The 23,283-nt window shown below is 41.7% G+C and overlaps 1 protein-coding gene across 1 annotated transcript; it reads right to left on the bottom strand.

Annotated features, from left to right (window-relative positions):
- Positions 1-18,486: 18,486 nt before the first annotated feature.
- On the bottom strand, positions 18,487-22,479 carry LOC132120896 (uncharacterized). The gene is made up of 2 exons (XM_059530118.1): positions 21,810-22,479; positions 18,487-18,613 (listed from the first exon to the last, which is right to left on the bottom strand). Exon 1 carries the CDS (start codon positions 22,461-22,463, stop codon positions 21,813-21,815), a length of 651 nt encoding a protein of 216 aa, XP_059386101.1. The 5' UTR covers positions 22,464-22,479; the 3' UTR covers positions 18,487-18,613; positions 21,810-21,812.
- Between the last annotated feature and the right edge of the window lie 804 nt (positions 22,480-23,283).

The raw sequence follows: 23,283 nt of genomic DNA, 5'->3' as shown, positions 1-23,283 counted from the left end.
ATCGGCTGCCTCTGAAATGACTGCATTTAACTTAGCCACCTTAATTATGGTTGCTGACTTAGCCACCTCTGGGATGAAAGGCCCCGTCTTTACTAGCTTTGAAACAGCAGGATCTGACTTGATTGGCTCTGGAATGTCTGTGGCAGGCTGGATTAGCTCTGGAATAACTGGAGTGGACTTGACTGATTCGGAGACAGATGCAGCATTCTGGGCTGCGCTCTTCCTTCTTGCCCTATGCTTCCTTGGAGTCAGAAGATGATCTGGGACTTGACTCAGCGAGGGTAAGAGAGTAGGTTGGTCTCTGCAATCTGGCTCTGGAATGACTGGAGAAGACTGGACAGACTTGGGGATTGGTTCCAGACTGTATATCTCTGGACCCACTGAATACAGGACCAACTGAGTCTGGTCCTCCTGGACCAATGTGTTAGAGCTCTCCTGGCACTGGTCCTCCTGGACCACTGGAGGAGGTACCATCAGAATCAGGGCCTTTGGAACCACTGGACTCTGGGCCACCTGACTAGGACCCTCCCGGGTCAATGGACTGGCAAACTCTGGACTCAGGCCCTCTTGGCGCAGTGTGCTTGGGACCTCTGAAAGAAGAGCGTTTGGCTGCACAATGGGTGCCCTCCTCTTCTTATATCTTTGAGGGCTCAAATGTGCATGACTGGCAGCTTCTGGGGTGATTTCAACACTTCAACTCTGGACTGACTGGCGTGGGCAATACTGGCTCTGGACTGACTGGCATGGGTACGACCGGCTCTGGAGTGGGCACAACCGGCTCTGGCGTGGGCACAACCGGCTCTGGCGTGGCAAGGGCAGATTCAATTTGCTCTGCTACTGATGTGGCGTTCTGGGCAGCTCTCTTCCTCCTCAGTCTACGCTTCAACGAAGGAGACGGAATAGGGTCTTGAATTTGACTCGGCGTGGGAGGGAAGGTGGCATGGTCCCTGCAGGCTGACTCTGGGGGTGTAAGAATCTGCCAGTCCTTGCGATGGTGCAAATATTTAGAAAATGGCCAATAATATATGCCTCTTAGATGCTCCATCTCCCATTGTGGTAGGCGATCATCCAAGCAGAGGTTAAAAGCCTCCTTTAGAGTGGAGTCCAGATACCCCAAGCCCCTTGCCATGGTCCAGAAAAACTGGGCAAATGAACCAACCTCCCGGCTCTGCTGGCGAAGCGATGCCACTGCCTGTTGGACTGCCAGTCTCCCCTTAGCGGTACTGGGAGGAACAATACGGATGCTCATTGCTGGGTCTCGAGTTGGCTGGTTTGTTCTGTCAGGGATCAGCAATAAATGGGACCCAAATGCAGAATGAGCAGACAAGGGTATTTTATTAACAAAACGTAGACTGGAACAGCTGGGGGAATTTGCAGTAAAAAAGTTCAAACAGATGGGAAGGGCAGACAACAATACGGGCAGGAGGGATGACCACTGAGACAGTCCAAGATGACCACGGGCTCAAGCACAGAGTAGGCAGTTCCAGAGGAAGGGCCAGGCAGACACAGGAAGCCCGTAGTTTCAAGTGAAACTCAAATGTCACCAGTCTAGTCGCCAGGTAGAGACTTACGAGGCCAGAGACTTGACACGTGAGAGAGGTGAGCAGCTTCCAGACTGTGGGGTTCAGTGGCAAGGAAATCTGAGTGTGGGCAAGACAGGACAATACACAAAAACAAGCAGGACTCAAAACGACACAGACAATTGAAAACAAAATTTTATACAAAGCAAAAAGAAAACCAAAGCTATCCAAAGATATAATCCAAGAGTAGGAACAAAAAAAACAAAATCCAAAACTGGAATCACTTAAACAAGAATAGAGGAAAATCTAAATCAAATGAGAAACAAAACTAGATTAGAATACACAAAAATATTTATTTCCTTTCTTTTAAACTAGACAAAACTAAAGACCAAAAAGGATATAAATAACTAGATAAGAGATCAAAAATAATGATCAAGCTCAAAGGGATAAATTCTGGGCCAAGAGACAAGTAAACACCAAAAACGAACCAGCAGAGACACAAGGAAAGAGAACCCAATATATAAAGCAGTATACATGAGGATCAGGTGAAAAGAATCAAGCAGACAAGGGCTAAACAAGGGGGCGTGACAAGGGGTAACAAGGAGGTGGGACAAGAGGAGCACATGGCAGACATGAACAAAGACAGAACCATGTGCTTAGACACAAAACAAACAAAGAAACATGGAACAGAGACAATATGGAAAGGAAATATTACTATTCACACATACACACTGAGGACGAGCAGCGTGGTCAGACATGTGAGCTGATGCGTGCATCCATCATCCAACACCTAGATCAGACTCAGGACTGTGTCATGCTGTGTTAACCCTTGTGCTGCACTCAAAATCCTGCACATTATTTGATGTTCAGTCAAAAATCACAGACCTTTTAAAAATTGCTTGCAATTTCTGAGGCTTTTTTAACTGAGACATTTCCTCCACCTTGTTACACTTGCGCTGTGGTCAAAAATGACCAAGACATAGGTAGGTAGGTGTTTTTTTTTCTTCTTTATGTAGAGGATTTTTAGCTAAGATCATGATCCTTGGTGATTCATAAAATGTAAGTGAAGAAACTAAACATTAATTACAACATTATTACCTGTAATCCAGAGCCTCAGACAAACAGAGAAATCTGATTCTTTACTGAAATGTGGTTCGTTTCAGTGAACAGATTCAGTTCACTCCATGTCTAAAGCATATAAAGTGAATAAACTAGTCTTCACCAGCTCTCCTATTCACATAAACACTGAGGAACCTGAAGCCCCTTTCACAGTGTCATTCCAGCAAATACACGGGTAAAGTGTTCCGGCAATTGTTCCCGGGTCGCTAGATTTTGCACTTTCACACTGCCAGTGATTACCCGGGATATATGCATGCTTTCACACACAACCTGTAAAGATCTCGTAACGACACGTGACATCAGGGCGTGACGTGTAATGTACGAGTCGAAAACGTTAGGCACATTATACTTTCACTAAAGTAAGCGAACGATTTCGGCGTCAGCGCGGAAAGTGAGGAACAAATTGATCTCTGCTTCATTACAGTTTGCACATATTTTTTCGTCTCGAACGTTGATGTTCCTTCAAAACAGCCGGTAAAAGAGTCAGCACTTCAACACGGCATTAGATCTGGCTTTTGTTCACACAGCGCTCGTCCCGGGTTGAACCCAGCAATGTTACTAGGTCCCCGACCCGGGTTCAATGCTGGAATCAATTCCGGGACGTGTTTGCTTTCACATAGAAGGCGACCCGGCAATGTTCCGGCAATATGCCGGGTCCGACGTGCAGTGTGAAAGGGGCTATAAAGTGTTGGGTTCACGCCTGCACAGATCAGCGGCTCATCGGTCTTGGGTTCGAGTCAAACTGTTTCTTCAGTTCAGTGAACTGAAAGATTCATTTATCACAGGATCAGAGATGCTATTTCAGATCATTTCCAGTCCGAGTGACTGTCAGGTGTCCGAAAGTGAGTTGTGGGCTGTGTTTCAGACGATTCAGTCTGATTCAACACTTTCAACCAAAAGAACCGATTCAAAAGAACGATTTGCTCATGAATTGAATCATTTGCCAGAGGCTGTGGATTGGCTAAAAATGTTCTTTACTGTAATATTGAAGAAAAAAAGTCTCCTTCATCTTGGATAGCCTGAAGGGTGAGTAAATGAACAGCAACTTTATTTTTGGGTGAACCATCCCTTTCAGTTTTAGTCCAATGCGATGACATTAACAAGCAATTTTGGGAAAAAGAAAATCATTTCCAGGTCAAAAATTTAATTCTGTTTAAATTCCTGAAGCATTTCTGGAAATATCTAGTTAAAAGACCAGTGTGTAATACATCAAGTTTAGATTCTATTTGTGAAGTAGTGCTGCATCATTGCACATTTTCTTCTGTTATGACAAGTATAGCGTGTCTATAGTGGGCTTTGTTTAACAGTCATTTCATTTTAGAGTTTTGTACCTGTTTCATTTATATATATATATATACAGATATACAGATATATGGATAAGACACATGGCTTTGGTGTGAGAGACCCGGGTTCGAATCCACTGTGAGACACCAATGTGTCCCTGAGCAAGACACTTAACCCCTACTTGCTCCAGAGGCGTGCGACCTCTGACATATATAGCAATTTTAAGTCACTTTGGATAAAAGCATCAGCTAAATGAATAAATGTAATATATATATATATATATATATATATATATATATATATAAACAGTCCTAGAATTATGTCTGTCAAAGTAGATTTGTATTTATTTATTTTTTTACATCAGTAATCCCTTGACATTCATGATTTTATTAGAGACTCCAGCTGATGAAGCTCTTCCTCCTCCACACAATTGCCTCTCAGCCCACCTCAGATCCCATCTGAAGGAATCAGCAGCTGTCAGAGGGATAAAGAGCAAGGACACCACAGAGAGACTATTCATTTATCCTGTCTCTCAGGAAATTACTCTATAACAGGATTCATGATGCTGCAACACCTGCACATCTGGAAGCTGTCCTGGACAGAGCAGAAACCTGGGCAGGAAACATTCGATTCTGTTTCATTTGAGATGTTCTCACAAGCCCCTACTTCTTTCATCTCATTCCTCAGGTTCCTGTCACTGTGATCTACAACATTTGTTCCTACAGTTCCTCTGCAGGAACTCGAGCTGCCTCGAAAACGCTTTGGGGAACGAGCTTAGCGTGAGCGACTCTGAATATCGTGTGTAATCTGTCCAATGGAAGAGTGTGACGTCACAGGCGGGGTGACGTAAGCGACCAGGAAGCTATAAAAGCACGTGCTGCGCAGCTGGCGTTAGCTTCGCGTCCTCAGCAAGCGCTCTGTGTGTGAATGTCATTTGTTTGTCTTGTCAGTCTTATTTACTGTTGTCTGTCCAGTAGAGCTCCAAGTCATGTCTAAGAGCAAGGTGAAATCTAAACATTTAAAGGGCGAATCCGGATCGCGTTACAGGTTGTGTGTTCCTCCCTCCCCGCGATATATAATGAGTGGGGATACACACAGCCTTTGCGTGGTCTGCCTGGGTTCGAAGCACGCTGAGTCGGCTCTCGAGGGGGCCAACTTACCACACTGGAAGCTGTCCTGGACAGAGCAGAAACCTGGGCAGGAAACATTCGATTCTGTTTCATTTGAGATGTTCTCACAAGCCCCTACTTCTTTCATCTCATTCCTCAGGTTCCTGTCACTGTGATCTACAACATTTGTTCCACGGTGCCGGCACTCGTGGGGTTCGCAAGTGGATTTGGCGGAGGAAATGGAGACGGGCGAGTCCCTATCTCCTTCCACTTCTGCCAGATCCGACGCCCAATCTCTGGAGTCGGAAGCACGCTCTGCGGTTCCCTCCACCCAGGGAGAGGGATCGACACTCCGCCTCTCTTTCTCCGAGGAGGTTGACGTGGAATCTGTCGATAGGGATTCGCCACCCCACTCGCCACAGTATGAGGAGCTCTTAGAGGTGGTGACTTGCGCGGTGGCCAAATTAAGCATCGATTGGCCTGCCGAGAAAACAACTGAACCGCAGCGAAGCAAGGTCGATGAACGCTTCCTGCGGGCGAGTGCATGAAGAGTGCATCTGCATGAAGAGATCGCTAGATTGTGGAAAATCCCATTCTCAGCCCGCCTCTACATCCCCTCATCAGATTACTACGGCAATGTAGTGGGGGTGGGAGACACGGCTACAGAGTGATGCCTCGGGTGGAACAGACGCTAGCGAGATATCTGTCCCCCGGTGCTGCATCGTCTCTGAAGTTCCCAGCATTGCCCTCCAAGCCACTTAGAACAACGGCGCCTTTGGTCGGCAAAGAGTATGCGGCAGCAGGTCAGGCTGGTGCGTGTCTGCACACCATGGCGGTGTTACAGGCGTACCAAGCCGACCTGCTTAAAGAGCTAGATGAGGGAGAGAAGATCAAGTCCTATGATATATCAGAGCTAAGAAGGACCGCTGATCTCTCCATCCGCGCCACCAAAGAGACCGCCTGAGCGATTGGGTGGTCCATGGCAGCTATGGTGGCCGTGGAGAGACACTTATGGCTGACCCTGTCCGAAATGAAAGAGCGGGACAGGGTCTGCCTTATTATTATTATTAGAATTTATTAGGATTAACCCCTTGAGATCTATCATCTCGTTTTCGAGGGGGTCCTTACAATGAAACACAATTACAACTTAAAGAGCATAACAAGATTACAATTAACAAAACATCAACAAACAGGCAAACAATAAAACAATAAAATAATTATATTAGCATATATAGAAACATATATAGCCACACCTCCACCCCTGGAGCACCTATCCGATCTGTAGATAACATAATTGGTTAAATTAATTTCTTTACCTGAAACATTTCTATCAAGCCATGTTTCAGAAAGAGTGATAATATCAGGCTTATTTAAATCAACCCACACACGAAGTAAATCAATTTTACACACCAGACTTCTAATATTCAAGTGAATGATTTTTAGTCCCTTCGCCTTATCCAACTTGAAAAATAACTAATATTGGTCAAATATAAGAACAAAAATAACTGAATCCAAAAATTCATTACAAAGGTGCAAAAACTATCAAATAAACTGATCACAACAAAACAAACAAACAGGACATTTAAATACAAAACATATAAACATAAAAACACGACACCCTTCAAGACTAACCCAGCTGCCCCAGAGGCCATGTTCCAGGGCATTCCAGTGAGTGAACCAAATAATATAGGTCAAAAACAGTCTCATCAACTTAACTCAAACAGCAATAATAAAAAATAAATAAATAAAAAGAATGTAACAATGAAAATTGAATCGGGAAAAAAAAGAAAAGAAAAATATAATCAATATGCCAAACAGTAGCTCTGTGTGAGGTAATACAGAATCCAACGCTCCAAAATAATATTTCGCATCACAAAACTACCTCCACACAATAATAATAGTTATGCTACTAACAAACTTCGGTTATCCCAAAAATCAAGCCTCTCCTCAGACAGTCATTAAATTATCCTGGTGAAGTCTGAGATGACATGTAGACAGCTTCAGCATCTTTGTGGCAGCTAAAACGCTGCTGTTTGCCATCAACAAAAACACACAACGTGCAAGGATATCTAAGATAGTATTCATATTAAGTTCGCGAAGCTTACGTTTAACAGGATCAAAGCTCCTACGTTTCTTCATCAGGTCAGCACTGAAGTCCGAATAGATATATATGCGTGTCCCGTTGTACTCAAGCTTCTTTTTCTCCCTCGCAATGCGAAGAATTTTCACTTTGTCCTGGAAATTAAGGAGGTTGATCATAATAGGTCTAGGACTGGCTCTATCACTTTGACGAACTGTCGGAGAGTGATGAGCCCATTCAATGATCAGCGGAGCGGAAAGGTTGTCTTGTCCCAAAAGCTGTGAAATCAAACTGGACATAAAGCCGGCAATATCACTGCCTTCCGATGACTCTCGAACTCCAACAAAGCGGAGATTAGAATGTCGACTTCGATTCTCCAAATCGTCCAAATTGTCCAACAGGTAGGAGTTGTCTCTCTCCAATTGTTGAATATGAGCGACACATACTTGCACGTTGTCCTCATTAGCCCCAACACGTTGTTCTAACAAATTAACTTGATCTCCCAAAGTACTTAATGAATTCTGAATACTAGTCAGTCTGCTATGAATGACGTCCATTTTTACATCAAAATGCGCCAGCATATCAGTCTTACTCTGTGTAATGGCGTTCAACAAAGTTTGGAGTGAGATCTGTAACTCATCCATTGCACCAATCGTGTAATCCAAACAGCAAAAAACGTGTGGCTGCATGAAAAACTTTAACGCCAATGTATTGAAAAGCAGTCCAAAAAGAAAAAAAGAGGATATCTTATAAAGCTACTATGATAGCAATAAGCATGCTTGAAGAGAGCTTCACACACGTTCACTCACGCCGCGGCCATCTTTTTGGTCCGAGGACTGGTTTGTCACAATAGATCTCAAAGATGCATGCTTCCACATATCCATCCTTCCACAACACAGGACGTGTCTGAGGTTCGCTTTCGGGGGCAAAGCTTACCAATATCGAATACTTCCCTTCGGCCTTGCACTCTCACCCCGCACGTTCACAAAATGTGTAGACGCGGCTCAGGTCCCCCTGCGCATGCAGGGCATCCGCATTCTCAACTATATCGATGATTGCTTGATTTTAGCTCAGTCAGAGCAGGTTACGGCTCAGCATCGAGATGTCGTTCTCGCACATATGGGGGAGCTGGGTTTGAGACTGAATGCCAAGAAGAGTGTACTTTCTCCAGTTCAGAGAACCACCTATCTAGGCGTAGTATGGGATTCGACCGCGATGCAGGCACGATTGTCCCCTGCTCGTATCAAGTCAATCCTCATCTCAGTCGAGAGAGTAAAAGAAGGCCAGTCACTCACTGTCAAACAATTTCAGAGATTGTTGGGTCTGATGGCAGCTGCGTCCAACTTGATACCTCTTGGCCTGCTGTACATGAGACCCCTACAGTGGTGGGTATTAAATATGTGGAAGAAACCTTGGTTCTTGAATCAGGGCCTGGTGCTGGGAGCTCCTTGTCGCCGTATAATACTAGCGACGGATGCATCCCTCATTGGTTGGGGTGCGGTCTTGAGTGGCCACCCTGCCCATGGTCTGTGGAGCGGTCGCCATCTGACATGGCATATCAATTGTCTAGAAATGCTAGCAGTTTATCGTGCACTGAAGCACTTCCTCCCAGACCTAAGGGGTCACCATGTGTTGGTGCGCACTGACAACACATCGGTGGTTTCTTACATCAACCACCAGGGAGGTCTGTGTTCGCGCTCCTTGTACAAGCTGGCGCACCAGATCCTTGTGTGGTCCCAGAGCAAACTCCTCTCATTAAAAGCAGTATATATTTTTGGGAAACTAAATATGGGAGCAGACATACTGTCGAGGCAGGGGCCGAGGCCCGGGTAATGGAAGTTTCACCCCGAGGTGGTGAAGCAGATATGGAGAGTTTTTGGCAGAGCTCAAGTAGACCTCTTTGCGACTCAAGACCTGGTCTGTATGCCTTTCCCTCTATTGCTCTGCTCCCGGGAGTTCTTGCGAGAGTACGCCAGGACGGGGTCCTTTTGTTATTAGTAGCCCCGTTCTGGCCGGGCCGAGAATGGTTCGCAGATCTGGTCTCGCTCCTCGACGCTCTCCATGGGAGATACCGATCAGGACAGACCTACTCTCACAGGTGCAGGGCACAATAATTCATTCTCGGCCGGAGTTGTGGAAGCTGTGGGAGTGGCCCCTGAGGGGGCACAACTAATAGCATCTGGCCTCTCAACCGAGGTTGTTGAGACCCTCCTCCAATCCAGAGCTCCTGCAACGAGGAAACTGTACGCCCTGAGGTGGAAACTCTTCACCTCATGGTGCAGAGACCACCAGATAGACCCAGCAAACTGCCCAGTTGGTACAGTTCTGGAGCTCCTACAGGCCAGGCTCTCTGCAGGGTTGACCCACTCCACGCTGAAGGTTTACATGGCGGCCATTGCAGTCTACCATTACCTTCTCGATGGTCAGTCTTTGGGAAGACACCCCTTAGTTACACGTTTCCTCTGCGGTGCGTTGAGGCTGAGACTTCCAGTACGGTCCCGTATTCCCCCGTGGGGCTTGGTTGTGGTGTTAGAGGCGTTGAGCAAACCTCCGTTTGAGCCTATTCAAGATATTTCAGACAGACATCTGACTCTTAAAACCACCTTTCTGTTGGCGTTACCTCTCTGAGGAGAGTAGGAGATTTGCAGGCCCTCTCAGTAGCCCCTGCCTATCTTGATTTTGCACCTGGCATGACCAAAGCGTTCATATACCCTCAAACGGGATATGTTCCTAAGGTTCCCTCTGTCACACCACAACCTGTAGTGCTGCAGGCCTTCTGTCCTCCTCCCTTTTGGGAGCATGACCAAGAGAAGCTAAATTGTATGTTTCCAGTTCGAGCGCTGGACGCATATGTCCACAGAGCTGCCCTGTGGAGAAAAACGAACCAATTGCTTGTATGCTGCGGTCCCCCCAAGAGGGGTTCTCCTGCTTCTAAGCAGACTATTAGTCGTTGGATAGTCGAGGCTATCAACGCCACCTATGAGTCCTCTGGTCGTCCCCCGCTGTCGGGAGCCAAGGCTCACTCTACTCGGGCTATGGTGGCCTCCAAGGCCTTCCTAGCACGTGTATCCATGCTGGACATCTGCAATGCTGCGGGGTGGTCCACACCTTCTACTTTCGTAAAATTCTATGGCTTAGACATGCCTGTCACTCCAGGCGCTTCTGTCCTCTCGTCCTAAGCTGTGCTCTTCGGATACACACTAGGCAGGGTTTTGGTAGTCAGGCAGCGTTGGTACTCATTCCCCAAAGCGTTTTTGACGCAGCTTGAGCTCCTGAAGAGGAACATCTCTAGGTTACGTATGTAACCCTAGTTCCTCGAGGAAACCAGAAGCTGTGCCTCGGAGCCATACCCCCGGCACCCCTGCCGGCGCTTGCTGGTACTCGTAACTAACGCCTGCTGCGTGGCACGTGCTTTTATAGCTTCCTGGTCGCTTACATCACCCCGCCTGTGACATCACGCTCTTCCATTGGACTGATTACACACGATATTCATAGTCGCTCACGCTAAGCGCGTTCCCCAAAGTGTTTTCGACGCAGCGTCTCATTCCCTCGAGGAATTAGAGTTGGGTGGTGTTGGAGCAGTGGATAAGACACATGGCTTTGGTGTGAGAGACCCGGGTTCGAATCCACTGTGAGACACCAATGTGTCCCTGAGCAAGACACTTAACCCCTAGTTGCTCCAGAGGCGTGCGACCTCTGACATATATAGCAATTGTAAGTCGCTTTGGATAAAAACGTCAGCTAAATGAATAAAATGAATAAATGTAGAGTTACATACGTAACCTAGAGACGTTTATGTGTGACCCGCAGCAGCAAAGAATATTTATTATGGGTTCATTGAAATATTTATTTATTTGTTTGTTTATTACGATTTTAAACTTAAATGAATTAATACAAATATTAATTTTATAGTGAGTGAGAGAGAGAGAGCAATTGTGAAAAATAAATAAAAAACGATTAATGCAGGAAATTTATTAAAAGAAAAAAAATAGGATGACTTTTTAATTCATGCATTTTTTACTTTTTTTCAAATATTTTAACAATATAATTGTGTGTGTGTGTGCCTTAAGATTTTATTTTATTTTTTTTGTATGAAATTGCAATTTTTGGATTGTTTTTTTCTTCTTCAAATATTATATATATATATATATATATATATATATATATATATATATATATATATATATATATATATATATATATATATATACCTAGAATGTGTATATGTAGAAAGAGAGTGAGGAGAAATTAGACACTAATAGATTTTTTAAAGAAATATTTAAATAATAATTTTTCTGGCTACATGGACTGGTAAAAATGCAAAGAACATTATATATATATATATATATATATATATATATATATATATATATATATATATATATACATATATATATATATATATATACATATATATATATATATATATATATATATATATACATATATATATATATATATATATATATATATATGAATCACGACTGTATTGATGGTATATTTAAAGGCATGTGTGTGTGTGTGTGTGTGTGGTTTGAGAATGGGCGTGGCAACCTGGCAGCCAATCACACGTCTACAATGAAAGTGTGTGAAAGCAGCAGGGACCCGTCCTGCACAAAACACATGTTGTGTTAATGAGTGGAGATGCTCTTAAATCTCTCACCCATGTCGTCCTCTCCTGGCACCAGAAATCATCCGTCAGGGTCATCCAATTACAACCACAGGCCAGGGTGTTAATTGAAGGCTGTCTGATTGGACTGTGCTGCCATTAATTACATCAGCACTCTCTCTGATCAAATCTAGGATTCTCTATGAGTTACAACATGCTCTCTGCCTTTTGTTTATAGATGACAGACACAATAACATCTTACGCAAGTTGTACCTTTATGAAAAGCCAAAGTAATCCTCATTAGGTATGCAGAATTGAAGGTTTCAAATTAGTTTTGAGTGTTTACACAATTCAAGAGGTAAACAGGATGTGCTGTAGCATTTAAGACATTTATCAATGGTGAGACTTTACACTCTAGAAACCGTACTAAAAACAGACAGAACACCTTAGCAACTGCACAACAATGCATTAAAACAGTCAGAATTCCTTAGAAACCACATATAACAACATACATCCTGAAGGTAATGTGACCAATAACATTCAGGCATTTTCCATAATCAACCAATCATGGCGTGCGAGAAGACAGAGAACGGTCAAAGAAATGCGAATACTAAGAGGACATATGGTCAACATGTGGCAACATTCTTAGAGAGCAGCCAAACACTGCTTGATAAAATCTACTGCTAGACTTGTTTTCGGGATTGTACTGCCCCCTGTTGAACACACCAGATTCTGCACTTTTGGCAGAGAGAGACACATCCTTCCTTTAACTCCTGCGTAATGATAATAAAACATTGGCAGTGCATTTAATGATGGAGTTGCCATCAAACATGTGCTTTAAAGTTTCAAATTTAATATTTAATAAATGTGCTCAGGATAGCAGTTTAGCCTGTTTCTCATTCAAATCAAACTGCTTCTGCATGTTTAGGGCCGTGACTTCAGCTGCTATTCCTGACAGTGATGTGGAGATACAAGGTGTTTATAGGAAAGATTATCTGAATATATCTCACATGCATTTCACAAAGCTTGTCTGGAATCAGATGATTTCACCTTTGCATCAAAAGTTTAAATTGTAAATGTTGACCAATAATCACCAATGCAAGAATTATAAATATGCAAAAGACAGAATTATTAAAAAGGCAGACGTTTTTTGCCATGTAGGTCTTTGTACGTTTGGATTTCTTTGCATTTCTTCAGTTTATTCTGTGTTGACTCAATGTAATGCCAGAGAAGCTCTCCGTCTGCTCTCCGTCTGCAGAGGGTTCCAGCGGTCTTTCTTTCCTCACAACATGACGTGTGTCCAAATCTGGTCATGATACAGTAGCAGAAAGTTCACAAAGCCTGCGATTCTCCACGCCTGGCCTCAGACCAAGAGAAGACGCGCAGAATTGATAGTGTTTATACAGGACATGATGGTGGATGTGTGTGTCTGCTCGTCTGGCTCTCGACCGGGCGCTGCATCAGTCACAGTCCAGATAAAGACTGATGAAAGTGAACTAACATGAATGCAAACAGAGCACATCTGGGTTCAGTGCAAGTCAAGCTCAATCAACAGCATTTGAGGCATAATGTTAATTACTGTATCACAAAAAAATGAATTTAAAAAGAAGCAAAGATCTGTCAACGTTATGATATTCATAATGATTCATGATACGTGTTTGGTGTGATATTTTCTGAGTGCTTTTAAACAATTATTTGAGTCACATCACATTTCTGCCTTTAAATTCTTTTTTCTGTTTCCATTGTGACTCGTTGTGAGCTTCAATGTTGATTACTGTTTTGTAAAAAAACACTTTATTTATAACCTTCCTCATTTAATGCATTAACTAACAACCAGCAATACATGTGTTACAGTATTTATGAATCTTTGTTAATGATAGTTAAAAGTACATGTGTATGTAAGTCGATGGTAGCTCAGGTTCATTAAATAATATCAACAGATACAAGTTTTGATTTTAAAGATGTATATGTTGCAATTAACTATGATTAATTAATGCTTTAGAAGAATTTTTAATTGTTAGTTCATGTTAAGAATGAAAGTTTATTGTAAAATGTGTCCAGTTATGTCCGCTGAGCTTAACTTGTATTAAAGGAATAAACAGCGTTTAGATGTCACGATCTAAACATCTTCCTCATTACAAACTGTGATCGATTTCATAAGTTTCCCTGTGAGATCACATCAGCTGTTCGGTATTTTAAAGACACTTTCTCAGACTTTAGATATTATGCTCCTTGTGATCATGTTTTCATCTACAGCATTTCAGCAGGCCGTGTGTGATGAAGGATATAGTATATGTGTGAGTAAAGCCAGTTTACAGTCTGTTTTATCTCAGTCCATTCCTGGGGTCAAAACGAAGGTTTAAAAATACCGACAGCACGTCATGGCCTTATAAGCAGCTTCACTACAGAACCACACGCAGAACATACAGTACATTCATGCAAACGCAGGGTTTGAGTTTTGAGCTCACTTTAAGTTGGAATCAATCCCCTGGCTCTGTTTCAATAAAGAAGAAATGTCCAGTGATGCAAAACAGCATCTTTTCCTCTCTGTGGAATTCGCTCCTGTGCTTCCCAGTTCTTACGTCTGTGTACTTTTGGCTAATTTGTGTCGGTTTGTCTCTCAGTTGAGGAAGTGTAATGTCCAGATGGTTCTCAAGCATCTGCCGATGAATATGAGCTGTGTGAGAACATCATGTTCTGTGCTTTAATTCCTTTACTACACCAGAAGAACTGCTGCGTCACAGAAATGCTTTGAATGCATGCAGTGACTCTACAGCTGCAGCATAAATACTAAAACACATATAATTGCTACAAATAGATGTACACTTTACAATAAGGTTCTAGTGTTAATGTAGTTAAATGTTGATTGATAGACCTTTTCTTTATTTGTTAATTCCTCTGGGTAACTGAAACTGGTGTTTCATACATATGTAACTTGTGACTCGGTGATCAAGTGAAAGTGAACACAGAGAGATTCAGTATTACTGCCGGCACAGTTCATCTTCTCAGAGCCACTGTTATTTTGGTGTTATTAATATACTAGTTTCTATTAATATTTAGATTAATAATTAGACTTTATTTTTATACTTTCGGTTGTCATTTATTTGTTTCTGTAATTTTTATTAGATTTTATTTTCTCTTCTCTTTTTGTAACACTGTTTAGGTTTTTTTTTTTTTTTTTTCAGTATTAGCTTTTATTTATTTTATTTCCACTTTTTTATTTCTGCTTCAGCTTCACAAAATAAATTTGTTTTAGTTTTTTTTTTAGCTAATATTTATATTTTATTTTATTTTATTTCAGCCTCATTTCAATTAACAAAAGTGTTCTACTAACTGTATAACTCTGGTTAGACTGGTATTTTTGTAAACTGTAATGGCCTTTTTTGCAGAAGCTATCACTTTTAAAAAAATCGTATAAAATGAATTTAAAATTGTAAATTACAAATGCAAACTCTTGATTAAAAACAAAAAAGAAAGGCATAACATCCGTCTCAATAAGAATCGCATGTAATCGTCACGATTGTTTGAACCTTGCACATCTATCTGAACCTGCTCTCACTCAGGTCCTGACACTCGGCTCGCTCTGGCTTCAGTAAACTGTAGAAATTAATGAAGCTGACTTATCTGTGCACAGTGTTTAGATGATCTTAGTACGACTGTGAGACAGTCTAAATATTAAATCCATCAGCCAAGAGCTTGCCTCAGAAATTCCGTGTTTCGTTTGCCATGAACACACCCTCTTCCAAGAATTCATCTTTCCTTAATTCATCATTTCCAAACCAACAACACAATTGCAATATCCACAGGTCGCTCTGCCCTCATCGCCTTGATATAGAGACCAATCAAAGAAAAGTCATTTGCCATTGAGAGAATAATAAATTGCCAATATATGCGTGGAGAAATGCATCTCCGTCACCATCTGTGAGCTAATGGTGAGTCTGGGTATCGCTTGATGTGAAAGCAAATGAAACCCAGAGAGGACGAGCCGTGTTCTGGCCTCGGGGACTCAAGGGCTTGTCCTTTAACAGGATTATTGAGAGGTGAGTGGCGTGTCACTGCCGGATAATTCCTTCTGAATGCTTCACTCAGTCTTTCTCTGACACAGACTGCCAGGCGTTGCACCTCAGGACTCCCATCACTGCTTTATTTAACATTCATCTTCAGCCTGAGGAGCTAGACTGTCTTCACACTGGGTCTGAATGTGAATCTCTGTCGCTGGCCCCGCCGTTCCCTTCTCTCTACACTTGTGTCATCAGCACTGATATTAGCAGGATCTATTTACCACTGTATCTAGGTAATGACTCTGGAGAAGACGTAAGTTCCACTGTGTTGTTAAAGTAGGCGTCCCTTTAGATTTACTACCAAAACTTCCCATGCACAGAGCAGCACTTGAGTTCATCTGAAAGCTGCTCTCATAAAGCAGTTTATTAAGCAGATTTCACCCCTGAATGGGTGCCGTCAGAGTCCAAACAGCTGATAAAAACATCACAATGATTGTTTAGATCTGTTTTGGCTCATAAATGGTGCTTGATTTTTGCATATATCTCTCCTGATTCAGACAAGATCGCCTTTTCACTAGAAACAACAATATTATGGATTATGGATTTATATTTTAAGTTAAAAACAACTTAATGCTGGATTTGTTTCATCTTTTGTCTTCTCCAGATGTTAACTGATGGACTGGAGTGCTGTGGATTATTGTGATGATTTTATCAGCTGTTTGGACTCTCATTCTGACGGCACCCATTCACTTGCAGAGCATCCATTGATGAGACACTGATGCAAAAACTCTCAAATATGAGCAGAGGTTTTGGGTAGTAAATGTCATTTACAAAGAAAAGTTTGAAACACAGATCGACTGCTTGTAGTATCGTCTTCTGTTCCATCGCCTCCCCGTTTAAAATAATAAAATCTAGGGAGGAGCTTGTATTGTACAACATGTGTCTTATACAAAACAAATAAAGGTGACTTGACTACACAGGGCACTGTAATTTTAAGTGTTGCTTTTACTTCCAGGTTGAATGTCAATGAAGGACCTCTTCATTTCCGTGTATGATGTGCACACCATTTTTCCATTTGTGTGGTATGGTGCAGATGGCAGGAAGGGTTTTAAAGACAATTTCTGCACGAAGGCCTTTAAATGACAAAAGTACAGAGAAAGCACAAGTAAAAAAAAAAAAACGAAGCTTACAGTTTACATTTTTACAGTCTTTGTGGGGATCATCTGCACTAAGAGACAGACTAAACCAGTTTTCACTCCCTTCAGAAAATTTGTGGCAATATTTGCGGCTAATGTGAGTACATTTTACCACCCTTTACCCTTTAACTGATTTGGACTTGTAAGGAGGAACAAAAGTACACTGTAAATGAAAGGAAGCTTTGTTGGACGGAATTCAACAATACACTTATTTCACCTCATTTGTCTTTTTTCATAATTTTTGGAAGTCATAGGTCTAAGTAAAATTGAAAACTTATGTATCATTAATTTAAATAGGTTACTTATCTTGAAATGTTTCAATTAACAGGCAGAAATTCTATTGTTGCAATTTTTCCTTCACAAAAAAGTCCATTGTCTAAAACATAAGTATAAACACATGTAGTATGTAGTCATAAGAGAAATTGCTTTAATTATAGGGTATTCTGATAGATGCGTAACAATTTTCAATATGAATAAACCATAAAAACACTATTACTGTACAATTAATTAGTGCTGGTGCACTAAGACTAATTTGGCTTCTGTTTTACGCTCCTGTCTTAAAGGTTGGTTGTAGGAGTAACGTTATATGTAAATTTGGGGCACTTGTATATTTCCGCTGAAAGAGCGGATTGCCTCACGACTGCGCGCTTTTCTTTCGTCTGGTTTTGAACTTTCATAAGAGAAAATTGCAGGTTCATTCAAACGATTCTCACGGAGTCTGTTGTCTGTCACATGACTGATGTGTGTGAGCTCAGAGCTCGCTCGAGCAGCTTCTTTCACTGGTCCGATCCGATAAATGGTCCGTGCGGCTTTTCTAGCTTAATTCTAATGATTTCGTCAAACTTTCACATTTCACCAGACATTTTTATCAACTTTAAGTAATACTTGTCTAAAACGTTTTGCAGCTAATCTTTTAATGTATTAATGCTGGCAAACAAACAGGAATAGGATTCCTCTATGGGGGAAACAAAAGGACTAAAGGGAATAAAAACTTTTTTAATGTATAAAAAAAAGAATAATAAACGTATCAGACACATTACTTGATGTTATAACAGTTATATACATCATACGATTATATTAACAGTAACTTTCCCTTCATAATCATGCAGGCTGCCGCTGATTTGAACCGGAGTGAAGCGGGAAACATATTTAACCCAACAGTTGGGTTATAACTAAAAATAACCCAACGACGAAAAACAAATGACCCAACAAATAAGATAACCCAGCACATTGACCCAATATGTGTAACCCAACGGTTGGGTTAAAAAAAACAACCCGACATTTTTTACTGTGAGCAAATGTTCAGTTTTTAGTGAACTATTAAGTTAATACCGAGGCCAGTTCAATTCAATTCAATTCAAGTTTATTTGTATAGCGCTTTTTACAATACAAATCGTTACAAAGCAACTTTACAGAAAATTATGTTTCTACAATATTTAGTAGTAGCTAGTAGTTTGTGCACGTTTGACAGGATTTTAGAAAAATAAAAATAATAATAATAATACAAGACGTAGTCAGCTAGATGATGAACTATCAATATTATTTATTAATAGTAATTATAGGATGCAGTCACACATGTAGCAATAATTGTTAGTGCTGTTTGTTGATTCAGGGTCAGCATCATCTGGGGTCCTCTGAGGGTCAGCATCATCTCTTCTCAGGTGTTCTGGATCCAGACTGGAGCTTGTGTAAATCCTAGTTACCATGGGATGTAAATCCCGTGGCAAAACATAGAAACAAAATAGAGACATCATTAGCATAGCTGCTGATCCAACAAAGTAAAATTAGTTTAACCCAAGCTAAAGAATAAAAATGCAGATGCAACTACACTCACAATTTAAGAGATACATTATTCGAATGCTTGGCGAAAGAGATGCGTTTTTAATCTAGATTTAAACAGAGAGAGTGTGTCTGAACCCCGAACATTATCAGGAAGGCTATTCCAGAGTTTGGGAGCCAAATGTGAAAAAGCTCTACCTCCTTTAGTGGACTTTGCTATCCTAGGAACTACCAAAAGTCCAGCGTTTTGTGACCTTAGGGAGCGTGATGGGTTGTAGCGTGGTAGAAGGCTAGTTAGGTACGCAGGAGCTAAACCATTTAGGGCCTTATAGGTAAGTAATGATAATTTGTAACTGATACGGAACTTAATAGGTAGCCAGTGCAGAGACTGTAAAATTGGGGTAATATGATCATATTTTCTTGACCTCGTAAGGACTCTAGCTGCTGCATTTTGGACGACCTGTAGCTTGTTTATTGACGAAGCAGGACAACCACCTAGAAGTGCATTACAATAGTCCAGTCTAGAGGTCATGAAAGCATGAACTAGCTTTTCTGCATCAGAAACAGAAAACATGTTTCGTAGCTTGGCAATGTTTCTAAGATTGAAGAATGCGGTTTTTGTAACATTGGAAATATGATTTTCAAAAGACAAATTGCTGTCCAATATAACACCCAGATTTCTGACTGTAGAGGAAGTAACAGTACATCCGTCTAGTTGCAGATTGTAATCTACAAGATTCTGTGTGGTGTTTTTTGGTCCAATAATTAATATCTCTGTCTTATCCGAATTTAATTGGAGAAAATTATTTGTCATCCAATCTTTTACATTTTTAACACACTCTGTTAGCTTAGATAATTGGGAAGTTTCATCTGGTCTCGTTGAGATATATAGCTGAGTATCATCAGCATAACAGTGGAAACTAATCCCGTATTTTCTAATAATATTACCAAGGGGCAACATGTATATTGAAAATAGAAGGGGACCTAGGACGGATCCTTGTGGCACTCCATATTTTACTGATGATAAATGAGATGACACCCCATTTAAGTAAACAAAATGGTAGCGATCGGACAGGTAGGATCTAAACCATCTTAGACCCTGCCCTTGAATACCTGTATAGTTTTGTAATCGATCTATGAGTATGTCATGATCTATGATGTCGAACACAGCACTAAGATCAAGTAAGACTAGAAATGAGATGCAGCCTTGATCTGACGCAAGAAGCAGGTCATTTGTAATTTTAACAAGTGCAGTTTCTGTGCTATGGTGGGGCCTAAAACCTGACTGAAATTCTTCATACAGATCATTTTTATGCAGGAAGGTGCTCAATTGAGCAGACACAACTTTTTCTAAAATTTTAGACATAAATGGAAGATTTGAAATAGGCCTATAATTTGCCAGTACACTAGGATCTAGTTTTGGTTTCTTAATAAGAGGCTTGATAACCGCCAGCTTGAATGGTTTTGGGACGTGACCTAAAGATAACGACGAGTTAATGATATTGAGAAGCGGTTCTTCGGCTACAGGTAACAGCACTTTTAGTAATTTAGTGGGTACAGGATCTAATAAACATGTTGTTGGTTTAGATACAGTGATAAGTTTATTTAGCTCTTCCTGTCCTATATTTGTAAAGCACTGCAGTTTATCTTTGGGTGCGATGGATGAAACTGAAGTGTTAGACGCTGTAGAATCTACATTCGCTATTGTATTTCTAATGTTATCTATTTTATCAGTGAAGAAATTCATAAAGTCATTACTATTTAACGTTGGTGGAATATTTGAATCAGGTGGCGTCTGGTAATTTGTTAATTTAGCCACTGTGCTAAATAAAAACCTTGGATTGTTTTGGTTATTTTCAATGAGTTTGTGGATATGCTCTGCCCTAGCAGTTTTTAGAGCCTGTCTATACCTGGACATACTGTTTTTCCATGCAATTTTAAAAACTTCCAAGTTAGTTTTTCTCCATTTGCGTTCAAGACTACGAGTTACTTTCTTGAGAGAGTGAGTATTACTGTTATACCATGGCACAGTACGTTTTTCTCTAACCTTTTTCAATTTGATGGGGGCAACAGCTTCTAATGTATTAGAGAAAATAGTGCCCATGTTGTCAGTAATTTCGTCTAATTCATGTGTATTTTTGGGTACAAATAGCAGTTGAGATAGATCAGGCAGGTTATTTGCGAATCTGTCTTTGGTGGCTGGAACAATAGTTCTGCCCAGACGGTAACGCTGAGACATATAGTTAATATCAGTTATACGCAGCATGCACGATACAAGGAAATGGTCTGTAATATCATCACATTGGGGTACAATATCTATAGCAGTAAGATCGATTCCATGCGATATAATTAGATCTAGTGTATGATTAAAACGATGAGTGGGCCCGGTGACATTTTGCTTGACTCCAAAGGAGTTTATTAGGTCAGTAAACGCAAGTCCTAATGTATCATTTGCATTATCAACGTGAATATTAAAATCTCCCATGATTAGCGCCTTATCAACTGTAACTAGAAGGTCTGAGAGGAAATCTGCAAATTCTTTTAGGAATTCTGTATACGGCCCTGGTGGTCTATACACAGTAGCCAGAGCAAGAGATACATTAGATTTCTTTTGCATGTCTGACAGTGTAACATTTAGCAGAAGTATTTCAAAAGAGTTAAACCTGTATCCTGTTTTCTGGGTAACATTGAGAATATCACTATATATTGTTGCAACACCTCCTCCACGACCAGTCTGACGGGGCTCATGCTTATAACAGTAGTTTGGTGGAGTAGACTCATTTAGACCAAAATAATCATTTGGTTTTAGCCAGGTTTCAGTCAAGCAGAGTACATCAAAACTATTTTCTGTGATCATTTCATTTACAATAACTGCTTTGGGTGTGAGTGATCTAATATTTATGAGCCCAAACTTTAAAAATTGTTTTTGTTCATTTACTTTACATTTTTCTGGTTTAATTACGATAAGATTTTTTCTAGATCCTACATTATATTTTGACCTCACTATTCGGGGAACAGACACAGTCTTAATAGTTTTTACAGCACAAGTACTTTTATCATTTAAGCGGGTGGAACAAAACTCATCATAATAGTTATTAGAGAATTGTCTTACTAGTCACATGGAGCGAAGTGTCCTGGAGATGTTGTCAGAGAGCAGCTCCGCTCCGATTCTGCTGGGGTGTAATCCATCAGCGCGAAACAGCCTAGGACGCTCCCAGAAAAGATTCCAGTTATTAACAAATAGCAGTTTCTGTTCTTTACACCATGACAACAGCCATTCATTTAAAGCAAAAAGTCTACTGAACCTTTCGTGTCCTCGTCGATACGTGGGCAGTGGTCCTGACACGACGATCGTCGCCGCGGGCGTCGTGCTGCGAACCGTCTCGATCAGGCTGCTGAAGTCCCTCTTCAGCGTCTCCGTCTGCTGCAGCGTGGTGTCGTTAACCCCGGCGTGAAGCACGACCGCTCTGGGGCTCTCCTCGGCCTTCAGGATCACGGGTATCTGCGCAGAAACATCGAGAACACGAGCACCAGGCAAACAATGAGTGTGCACTTTACCTTCGGCTAACGTAGCACTTACGTGTCGGACGATGGAGTCTCCGATGATCACAGCGTCGCGTCCTGTCTCGCGGAGGGGAGCGAAGCGGTTCCGTATGGAGATGTCGAAGGCAGGAGGGGGAGAAGTCGTCGCCCGGGACCCGGCTCGCGTCCTCCGCTGTGGATGCACCCAGGGTCCGTGGTGTCCCGGCGTCACAGTGAAGGACATCTGGGAAGATCGCGTCCTGGGTGCACCGGGCCTGTGCAGAGAAACACATGGAGTAGACGTGGTGGGACTGTTAACAGATCGCTGTATACTTACCCCGGACTTGTGAGCGTCAGCCCGGGATGATTCCAGCGCGGTTCTCCGCTCTCTCAGCTGGGCCTGCCTCACCTCCAGGTCGCGAATCTGCTTTCCCACGGCCTCGAGCTCGAGCTGCACAGAGTGGAGACATTCATCCGCCATTAAAGCAAATAACAGTGAGTACAGCAGTGGTAATGTGTGTGAATAGAGTATTAGCAATGTTAGCGCAGTTAGCTGCAACCACGCCACTAATGCTAACGGGCTAAAAGCTAATAGCGGACCCGGGAGATCAAAATAAAACTAGTGATAGCGAGGCGCTCTGATTGTTTTTGTTGTAGAATACAATAGAGGATATATTCACACGTTATATAAACGGAAACGATGATGTATAAAATTGATTCTTGAGTTAAAAATAGTCAATGAAAAGAATATAGTGACGGAGCTCAAACGCAGTACAGCCGCCAACAACAAACAGGAAGTGACGTGATGATAATTCTCACCAGTATCTCTCTGCACAGAATGTTGAATCTCTGCGCTCATGTCTGGATCATCTGTTTACATTCTCTGAACAGCAGAGAGCATCGGTGGCCCCCAGCAGAGAGACTACCGTATATGTCCAGTCAAGTAGGAAAAACAAACAAGCTGCTGAACATCCTGTGCGGCCTCAGTCAACAACACACTGCACATCACCTGAGGGCACAGGTCCTCTCCTTGTCCCCTGTGCCTCGTTCTCCATGAGGTGCTG

Source organism: Carassius carassius, chromosome 39 (genome assembly GCF_963082965.1).
Source record: "Carassius carassius chromosome 39, fCarCar2.1, whole genome shotgun sequence".
NCBI lineage: Eukaryota > Metazoa > Chordata > Actinopteri > Cypriniformes > Cyprinidae > Carassius > Carassius carassius.
Note: the sequence above shows the minus strand (reverse complement) of the source record. Positions and strands in the feature narration are given on the sequence as shown.